The sequence below is a fragment of the Pelecanus crispus genome, chromosome 22 (genome assembly GCF_030463565.1).
Source record: "Pelecanus crispus isolate bPelCri1 chromosome 22, bPelCri1.pri, whole genome shotgun sequence".
Taxonomy (NCBI): domain Eukaryota; kingdom Metazoa; phylum Chordata; class Aves; order Pelecaniformes; family Pelecanidae; genus Pelecanus; species Pelecanus crispus.
Window position 1 is genome coordinate 3,312,269 of NC_134664.1, and position 10,500 is coordinate 3,322,768.

At 65.3% G+C, this 10,500-nt stretch overlaps 1 protein-coding gene across 1 annotated transcript in view; it reads left to right on the forward strand.

The window, feature by feature from the left end:
- Positions 1-7,667, forward strand: part of BOLA1 (bolA family member 1) — a 15,676-nt gene extending 8,009 nt beyond the window's left edge. Inside the window, exon 2 of the mRNA XM_075724611.1 lies at positions 7,250-7,667. Coding sequence (XP_075580726.1) covers positions 7,250-7,667 — 418 coding nt within the window. The remainder of the gene's footprint in view (positions 1-7,249) is intronic.
- The last annotated feature ends 2,833 nt before the right edge of the window (positions 7,668-10,500 follow it).

Below are 10,500 nucleotides of genomic sequence, written 5' to 3' on the forward strand. Positions count from 1 at the left end.
CGTCGCTGCCATTGCCAAAGGACCGACCAACCCGTCGGTGCTGCGGAATAAATCCCCCGTTCGCAGATCAAGCGGCTGAGCCCAGCCCGGGCCCTCGCTATAATTATTTCTAAATGCTAAATTTATAAATAAGGACCTCGAATATAAATAAGAACCCCCCCCCCCCAGCTCCTTATTCAAGCAGGGAGGGTGCTGCGTGGCAGAGATTCGGCGCCGAGGTTTCGGCACGGCGGTGAAGCCCATGCTCCAACACACCATTTCGGGCTTTGTAACCCAAAAAAAACTGCTTTAAAGCTGCTGCTTTTTGGAGAAAAAATAAAATAAAATAAAATCAACCCAAGACGGGATGATGGGGCTGGTTGGAGGCAGAGGGGACCGGCACACGGCACATCGCTGGGAGCTTGAAATGCGATTTAAATCCCGGTCACGCTAAGTATTCAGTCTAATTAACTTCAGATTTACCGGATGCTCCTCCCAAAAAGCGGAATTCTTAATCTTTGAAAGAATATCTGTATTATTGCCCTCTAATCCCCGGGTTTTTGAACAGCCGCGTCCCTGGGCTACGTATAACGGGGAGGAAAAGTAAATTGTCCTCACGTCGGCGTAGAGCCTGACCGACAAACCCAGCCTAAGCTAAGCCCAAGAGAAATTTAAAGTTGAAAAGGGGAGTTTAGCCGACGATATGATGAAGTGGAAGGAGAAATGGGTTCCCTTTCCCATGGGAAAAGCCAAAAAAAAAAAAAAGAACCCAACTGCGGGGGTTTGGGTTCATCCCTGGAAGGCGAAGCCGGGGAGAGGAGGGAGCCCCGGGGTCGCTAACGGGGGGGGGGTGAGGCTGAATTTGGGGTTGCAAAAATGAAAAAAAAAGGCGCGAGCTGGAGCCCCGGGGGGGGGACGGAGGCGGGCGAGGGGGCTCGGCGGCGCCGGGGGGCGAAGCGTCTCCCCGGCCTGGGGATGCTCTGCCCGGGTGCTGGGGCCGGAGGGAGGGCAAGGAGCGAAGGAAAAGGGAAAGCGAAGAGGGAGAGGAGTTTTCTCTTTTCTCTTTCCCCCCCTTTTTTCCTTCTCTTTCCTTCCCTGCCAGCCCCCTTCTCACCCACTTTCACTTTCTTCCTTTTACTTTCTCTTTCTTCAGGTGCTGCTTTCTCTTTCTCTCCCTTCCCTTTTTCTTTCTCTCCTCTTTTTTCTATTTTGCTTTCTCTTTTTCTTTTTGCTTTCTCTTTTTCTTTTTGCTTTCTCTTTTTCTTTTTGCTTTCTCTTTTTCTTTTGCTTTCTCTTTTTCTTTTTGCTCTTCTTTTTTTTTGCTCTCTCCCATTCTCACCTTTCTCCTTCTCTTTTGTCTTTACCCCTCGGGTTCACTTGCTCCTTTCCCCCCTTTCTCTTTTTTCTTCCTGCACTTTTTCCTCTTCTTTTTTTTCCCCTCCCTTCCCCCTTTTTCTTCCCTTTTTTGCTCCCTCTTGCTCTTTTCCGCTTTTTCCCCCTCCCTTTCTTTTCTGCCTTTGCTCTCGCTCTTCCTCGCGCTCGCCGGTCTCTTTTTAGCACCCGTTCCCTCTTTTGCACGCTCTCCTTTTCCATCCCCTCTCCCTCTTTTCCAGCCTCTCCCTCTTCGCATCCCCTCTCCTTCTTTTCCATCTCTGCTCCCCCTTTCCATCCCCTCTCCTTGTCTTCCACCCTCTCTCCTTCTGCACCCTCTCTCCCTCTCCATCCCCTCTCCCTCTTTTGCCACCTGTCTCCCTCTTTTCCATCTTCTCTTCCTCTTCCCCACCCTCTCTCCTTCTTCCCCATCCCTTCTCCTTCTTTTCCACCTTCTCTCCTTTTTCCCCATCCCCTCTCCTTTTCCATTCCCTCTCCTTTTCCATCCCCTCTCCTTCTTTTCCATCTTGCTCCCTCTTTTTCATCCCCTCTCCTTTCCATCCCCTCTCTCCTCCTTCCCCATCCCCTCTCCTTCTTTTCCATCCGTTCTCCCTCTTTTCCATCCCTTCTCCTCCTTCCCTGTCCCCTCTCCCTGTTTCCCATCTTTACTCTCTCTTTTCCATCCCTTCTCCTCCTTTTCCATTTCTTTCCCTCCTTTCCATCTCTTCTCCCTCTTTTCCATCTCTTCTCCCTCTTTTCCATCCCTTTCCCTCCTTTCCATCTCTTCTCCCTCTTTTCCATCCCTTTCCCTCCTTTCCATCTCTTCTCCCTCTTTTCCATCCCTTTCCCTCCTTTCCATCTCTTCTCCCTCCTTTCCATCCCTTTCCCTCCTTTCCATCTCTTCTCCCTCTTTTCCATCCCTTTCCCTCTTCTCCCTCTTTTCCATCCCTTTTCCCTCTTTTCCATCCCTTCTTCTCCTTCCCTGTCCCTTCTCCTCCTTCCCTGTCCCCTCTCCTCCTTCCCTGTCCCCTCTCCCTCTTTTCCGTCCCTTCTCCTCCTTTTCTGTCCCTTCTCCTCCTTTTCCGTCCCTTCTCCTTCCCTGTCCCCTCTCCCTCTTTCCTATCTTTGCTCCCTCTTTTCCATCCCTTCTCGTCCTTTCCCATCTTTGCTCCCTCTTTCCCATCTTTGCTCCCTCTTTCCCGTCCCCTCTCCTCCATCCCCATCCCCTCTCCTCCACCCCAGTCCCCTCTCCTCCACCCCAGTCCCCTCTCCCCCGTCCCAGTCCCCCATCCCAGTCCCCCTCCCACCTTCCCGCCGCATGCCCACTCGCAGGCACTTGCGGAGCCGGCAGTACTGGCACTGGTTGCGGTGGTGCTGGTCCACGGGGCAGTCCCGGCCCCCCCGGCAGCTGTACGAGAGGTTGCGGCGCACGGAGCGTTTGAAGAAGCTCTTGCAGCCCTCGCAGGTGAACTGCCCGTAGTGCTTCCCGCTCGCCTTGTCCCCGCACACCAGGCAATCCCCCGCAGCCCGCCCCGCCGCCTCCGCGCCCCCCGGCGGCGGCGGCAGGAGGAGGAGGAGGAGGAGGAGGAGGAAGAGGAGGCTCCGGCCCACGGCCCCGCCGTCAGGGCCATGCTGGGTCGGGGAGGGGGGGAGCGGCCCCCGGGGGAACGGGGGTGGCCGGGGGGGGAGGGATGGGGGTGGAGGGGAAGAGGAGCCCGGAGGGAGGGGGGGGGGGTGTCCGGGGGGGGAGAGAGGGGTGGAGGGGTGGGAAAGGAGCCCCCCGGGGTGGAGGGGGGGGGTTTGGGGATGGAGGGGTGGGAAAGGAGCCCCCCCGGGGTGGAGGGGGGGGGTTTGGGGATGGAGGGGTGGGAAAGGAGCCCCCCGGTGTGAGGGGGGGGTTTGGGGATGGAGAGGGGGGGTCCGGGGGTGGAGGGGTGGGAAAGGAGCCCCCCGGGGTGGAGGGGGGGGGGTTTGGGGATGGAGGGGTGGGAAAGGAGCCCCCCCCGGGGTGGAGGGGGGGGTTTGGGGATGGAGGGGTGGGAAAGGAGCCCCCCCCGGGGTGGAGGGGGGGGGTTTGGGGATGGAGGGGTGGGAAAGGAGCCCCCCGGTGTGAGGGGGGGGTTTGGGGATGGAGAGGGGGGTCCGGGGGTGGAGGGGTGGGAAAGGAGCCCCCCGGGGTGGAGGGGGGGGTCCGGGGATGGAGAGGGGGGATCCGGGATCGAGGGGGGAGTCCGGAGATGGAGGGGTGGGAAAGGAGCCCCCCCGGGATGGAGGAAGGAGTCTGGGGATGGAGAGGGGGATCGGGGGATGGAGAGGGGGAATCAGGGGTGGAGAAGGGAAGATTGCGGGATGGGAAAGGAGCCCCAGGGATAAAGAGGAGGGGTCCGGGAATGGAAGGGTGGGAAAGGAGAATCGGGATGGGATCGAGACGGGAGTCCGGGGATGGAGCTGGGAGCCCCGGGATGGTGAGGAGGGGTCTGGGGATGGAAAAGGGGAATCCGGGATCGAGAGGAGGGTCCGGGGATGGAGGGGTGGGGGAAAGGAGAATCGGGATGGGGAGAGGAGTCTGGGATAGAGAAGGGGAGCCCCGGGATGGAGGGGTGGGAAAGGAACCCCGGGATGGAGAGGGGACCTCCGGCAGGAGAGGGGACCCCGGGGATGGAGAAGGGAACCGGGGATGGAGAAGGGAACCGGGGATGGAGAGGGGGGTCTGGGATGGAGAAGGGAACCGGGATGGAGAGGGGAGTCGGGGGATGGAGAGGGGAGTCGGGGGATGGAGAGGGGAGTCGGGGGATGGAGAGGGGGGACCCCGGGGATGGAGAAGGGAACCGGGGATGGAGAGGGGGAGTCGGGATGGAGAGGGGGAGTCGGGGGATGGAGAGGGGACCCCGGGATGGAGAGGGGGGCCCCCGGGATGGAGAGAGGACCCCCGGGGATGGAGAAGGGAACCGGGGATGGAGAAGGGAACCGGGATGGAGAGGGGGGTCTGGGGAGGGAGAGGGGGGTCCGGGAGGGGAGGGGGGACCCCCGCAGCCGGCAGCCCCCCGGGCTGGGGGAGCCGGGGCTGGGAAGGAGCCGGGGGCGGCGGAGCGGCGGCCGCCGGGAGAGGGGCCGGGGCGGGCAGGGCCGGCGGAGTGCGGCGGGGCCGGAGGGACGGGGAAGGACTGGCGGCGGCGGCGGCGGCGGAGGAGGAAGAGCAAAGTTAATTCTCCTCCCCGCGGGGGCTGCCCGGCGCCGCGGGGGGCTCGGGGGGGGGCCGGCTCCCGTGGGGCGGGTCGCGGGGGGAGCTCCCGGGGCGGGGTGGTCCCGGGGGGAGCTGGCCCAGCCCTCGGCCGCCCCACGCGGGTCACGGCCCCGCGGGGAACCGGCCCGACCCCCCCCCCCCACCCCCGGGGGGGCGGCAGGGGAGGACCCGCCCCCCTCCCCGCCCCACGGGGGGGGGGGGGGAACCGGGCGCGCTGCGGGGCGGGGCTGGGGGGCGTGGGTGTGCGCGGAGGGGTGCAAGGGGGGGGTGCGCGTGTCCGTGGGGCACGCCGGGGGGTGCTGGGGGGCGCCCACGGGTGTCCGTGCAACGCGGGGGGGTGGGGGGTGCAGGGAGCTGGGGGGGGGGTGGGGGGGGGGGTGCAGTTTGTGCGTGGGCGCCGGGAGCCGGGCGTGGGTCGCGTGTGCGCGGGCCCGCGTGTGCAACGAGCGCGCGGGGCGTGGCGGGAAATGAGCGCGCGCGCGCGCGTGTGTGTGCCCACGCGTGCCGCCCCCCCCCCCCCCGCACGCACGGTCCCCACCCGCGTCCGCTGCGGGGTCACGTGGCCCCGCCGCCAGCACGCCCCGCCCCTCGGCCGCCCGCCGCGCCATATAAGGGCATGAGGGGGGCGGGGGCTTAGCGCCGGGTGGGGGGGGAAGCGGAGGCTCGCAGCCAATCAGAGCGGGGCGGGGCGGGGAGAAGCAGGGGAGGGCGTGGGTCCAAGATGAGGGGGGCGGGGCTCAAGGGGAGGCGGGGCCTTCGGGAGAGGGGGCGGGGCCTTCGGGAGAGGGGGCGGGGCCTGGGTGGGCCCTGGGTTTAGGGCCGGGGGGGACCCGGGGGGCGGGGACGGAGGGGCCAGGGGCGTGTCCCCAGGGAGAGGGGAGGGGATGGGATGGGATGGGATGGGATGGGATGGGATGGGATGGGATGGGATGGGAACAGGGACAGGGACGGGATGGGATGGGATGGGGGACAGGGATGGGGACGGGGACGGGGATGGGGACGGGGATGGGATGGGGACAGGGACAGGGATGGGGACAGGGATGGGATGGGGATGGGATGGGGATGGGATGGGATGGGGATGGGGATGGGGATGGGGATGGGGATGGGGGATGGGGACAGGGATGGGATGGGGATGGGATGGGATGGGGATGGGGATGGGATGGGATGGGGATGGGGATGGGGACAGGGACAGGGATGGGGACAGGGATGGGATGGGGATGGGGATGGGGATGGGGACAGGGATGGGGACAGGGATGGGATGGGGATGGGATGGGGATGGGATGGGGATGGGGATGGGATGGGGATGGGGATGGGGACAGGGACAGGGATGGGGACAGGGATGGGATGGGGATGGGGATGGGGATGGGATGGGATGGGATGGGATAGGGCCAGGGCCAGGGCCAGGGCCAGGGATGGGGCCAGGGATAGGGATGGGGACGGGGATGGGATGTGATGGGATGGGGACAGGGACAGGGATGGGATGTGATGGGATGGGGATGGGGACGGGGATGGAGGCTCCAGGGCCGAGTCCCCAGGGAGAGGGGACAGGGGTGGGGGGTGCAGGGGGTGGGGACAGGGACAGGGGGTGCAGGGCCGAGTCCCCAGCGATGGGGACGGGGATGGGGACAGGGAGCTGTAGCCCGGCCGGGATCACGTGACGGGGACCCGGATCACGTGACGGGGGCCGGGATCACGTGACGGGAGGGGCGGGGGCTGCCGCCATTTCCCAGCGGGCTCAGCAGCGGAGCGGGGCCGGCGCGCGCTCGGGTGAGGGCCGCGGGGTTTGGGGGAGCCCCCCCTGCACCGCATACGGGGGGGGTTTGGGGGTGCCCCCTGCACTGCACAGGGGCAGGGGGGGTTGGGGGTGCCCCCCCTGCACGGCATACGGGGGGGGGGGGTTGGGGGTTCCCCCCCCCCCCAAAAGCCCGAGCTCACCCCTGGGCCCTGCACTGCCCTGTGACACCCCCCCCCCCCCCGTACCCCCGGTTTTGGGGGCTGGTCCCGCAGGGCCCCCCCAAATCCCCCTCCCCTTAACCCCCCTGTGCCCCCCCTTTTCCTGCCACCCCCAAAAATGAGCTCTGGTGCTGCAGGGCCCCCCAAAATCCCCCTCTCCTTATCCCCCTGTGCACCCCTCCCCCCCAAATTTACAGGGTCTGGTCCTGCAGACCCCCCCCAATCCCCCTCTCCTTATCCCCCTGTGCACCCCCCCCCAAATTTACAGGGTCTGGTCCTGCAGACCCCCCCCAATCCCCCTCCCCTTATCCCCCCGTGCACACCCCCCCCCAAATTTACAGGGTCTGGTCCTGCAGAGCCCCCCCCAAATCCCCCTCCCCTTAGCCCCCCTGTGCCCCCCCACCTCCTGCCACCCCCCATTTTCAGGGTCTGGTCCTGCAGAGCCCTCCAACACCCCCCCCCCTTAACCACCTGTGCCCCCCCCCCGCCACCCCTGAATTTACAGGGTCTGGTCCTGCAGAGCCCCCCCAAATCCTCCTCCCCTTAACCCCCTGTGCTCCCCCCCCACCCCCCAAATTTACAGGGTCTGGTCCCACAGGGCCCCCTCAATCCCCCTCCCCTTACCCCCCCCACCCCACCCGCCCCCCCATTTTCAGGCCCTGCTCCTGCTGACCCCCCCTAACCCCCATCTCTCTCTCGCAGCCCCCCCACCCCGGTCTCTCTCCGGATGCGGGGTCCCCTCCTGGCAGCCATGGGCCGGGGGCTGGGGGCCGCGGGCGCCGAGGGGCCCTTGGCCAGCGCCATCCGCGCCAAACTAGCCGCGGCGCTGCGGCCCAGCCACCTCCAGGTCCTGGACGACAGCGCCGGCCACGGCGGCCCCCCCGGCAGCCATTTTGCGGTGGTGGTGGTGAGCGAGCGCTTCGCCGGTTTGTCCCCGCTGCAGCGGCATCGCCTCGTCCACACCGCCCTTCACCAGGAGCTGGCCGGGCCCCTCCACGCCCTCGCCATCGTCGCCAGGACCCCCCAGCAATGGGAGAGCGACCCCCACGTCCCCCCCCGGCCCCCTTGTTTGGGGGGGGTCCAAGCAGGGACGGCGCCGGGACAGGGAGGCAGCCGGTGACGGGTGACGGCAGCACCCGGTGGGGTCGCCCCCCGCCATGGGCACCGGTGACGCCACGGCGGGGATGGACCCTGAACTGGGGGGGGGAGAATGTTGGGGTCATCCCCCCCCCACCCTGCATCACCCTGTGTTGCCCCCAGCCTCCCCATGGAGCCCACCCCATCCCATGGGGCCCACCGTGACCCTGACCCTGACCTTGTCCCATGGGACCCACCGTGACCCATGGGGCCCACCATGACCCTGACCCCGTCCCATGGGGCCCACCCTGACCCCAACCCATGGGACCCACCCCATCCCATGGGCCCCACCATGACCCTGACCCTGACCTCGTCCCATGGGACCCACCCCATCCCATGGGCCCCACCATGACCCTGACCCTGACCTCGTCCCATGGGGCCCACCATGACCCTGACCTTGTCCCATGGGGCCCACCCTGACCTATGGAGCCCACCCTGACCCCATCCCATGGGGCCCACCATGACCCTGACCCCACCCCATGGGGCCCACCCTGACCCCAACCCCTGGGACCCACCGTGACCCATGGGGCCCCCCATGCCGTCACCCTGACCTCGTCCCATGGGGTCCACCCTGACCCTGACCCCACCCCATGGGGCCCACCCTGACCCTGACCCCATCCCCGCTCCCACCTTGGGGGCAGGGATTTGGGGGTGGGGGGTGCGTGTGTCCCCACCACCATTTGCTTTAATTTTTAAATCGATTCGCCATCTCGCACCCCAAAAAATAAACGCTCCCTGGGGAGCAGCTCGGAAATGGCGGCCGGATCATTCTTCTGCGCAGGGTGGGGGATTTTGGGGTCATTTTGGGTGATTTTTTTTTTTTTTTTTTTTTTTTTGCATTTTCCACTGTTTTATGGTTTTGTTTGTTTGTTTGTTTAATTAATTTACAAACATCTAAAAACTACAGCACGGCACGACTGCGTACGGACAGAACTACAGTGGGGGGGGGGGCTCCCCAAAGGACCGGCTACACCGAAGGAGGAGGAGGAGGAGATGAAGCACATGGCGCTTGATCGCTTGGGGGGGGGGGGGGGGGGGGGGGGGCTGCTCTAAATATTGGGGGGCTGCCCAAAATATTGGGGGGGGGCTGCCTGTGATTTGGGGAGGGGCTACCGGGGGCCTCCAAAGCGCTTTTGCATAGACCAACACTTCCCATCCCTCGCTAGGGACCAACCCGGGACCCCTCTGTACCCCACTTTTTTTTGGGGGGGGTTATGGCCCCGGGACCCCTCTGTACCCCACTTTTTGGGGGGGGGGGGGGGTCCCGGTGCTGCAGCCGGGGGCTTTGTGCTTTGCAAACCGCTGGTGGTTTTGTGCTCTGGGCTGGGAGAGGGGGGGAAAAAGGGGGTGCGGGGGGGGGGGAAGGGGGTGCAGGGGGGGGAAAAGGGGGGTGCGGGGAGCACCCCACGCCCCCTCCCCCAAAAGAAAGAAAAAAATCTTTTAAAACCGGGTTAAAAAGAAAAAGTGGCACTGGGGGGCGAGGAGGCGGCCCCGTCTCCACCCCCACTGCACCCCAAAAATGCAGCTGGGGCTCTGCACCCCCCCTCCCAGGTGCTGTGCACCCCAAAAATGCCACCCAAAGCCAGGCGATGCGCACCCCAAAGCGGCGTGCACCCCAGGGTGCTGTGTGCTTCAAGATGGCGGGCACCCTAAAATGCCATGCAACACCGGGGAGGGGTCTGCAGCAGAAGGTGCAGGGCACCCCGAAATGCCGTGCACCCCAAACTGTGCACCCCAAAGGGCTGCACACCCCAAATTGCCTTGCACCCCCCCCCAAATTGCAACACACCCCAAAGAGATTTGCACCCCGACGTGCAAAGCACCTTGACGGGCCGTGCACCCCGCGGTGCTGTGCTCCCCAAGAGCCTGCGCACCCCAAAAGACTATGCACCCCCCAAAATACCATGCACCCCAAAGGGCTGCACCCCCCAAATTGCCTTGCACCCCCAAAATGCCATGCACCCCAAAGGGATTTGCACCCTGACATGCAACGCACCCTAATGCGCCGTGCACCCTGAGGCGCTGTGCACGCCTGGGTGCTGCGCACCCCAAAAAGCTGTGCGCCCCAAAATGCCACGCACCCCAAAGGGATTTGCACCCCAAAACGCCACGCACCCCAAAAGGATTTGCACCCCAACATGCAACGCACCTGACGGGCCGTGCACCCCGAGGTGCTGCGCGCCCCAAGAGCCTGCGCACCCCAAAAAGCTGCGCATCCCAAGGTGCCCCCCCAATCCTCCCGGGGTGGGGGGGGTGCAGCTGGAGCCCCCTTCACCTCCCAGCCCCACCCCGCGCAGCGCCGGACCCCGGGGTCCGTCCGGATGGGGAAACTGAGGCACGGAGCCGCCATCCAGGGCTGAGGATGGAGCCTTCCTCCTCCTCCTCCTCCTCCCCGGCCCCAGGGGTGCTGGGGGGGGCGGGGTGGGGGGAACAGGGCCTGTCCCGCACCCCCCCAAGGCCGGGACACCCCCGCCCCCCCCCCCCCACCTACAGCCCCCCGGGAGCGAGCAGCCATTCACAGGGGGGACGACACCGAGAAAAGAAATGGGGGGGAGCAGGGGATTGTGGGGGGTCAAGGGATTTTGGGGGGGGTCAGGGGATTTGGGGGGGGGTCAAGGGATTTCGGGGGGGACCAAGTGCAAATGAAAAAGATCCCAAATGCTCCAAGAAGACGTTTCACAGTGTCTAACGAGACTAATCCCCCGGGGCAGGGGGAGGACAGGGAGGGGAGCTGGGATTTTTTGGGGGGACAGGGTGACCCAGGGATTTGGGGGGGGGCGGGGGTTGTCCCTCCCCCCCCAGCTCCCCCCCCCCCA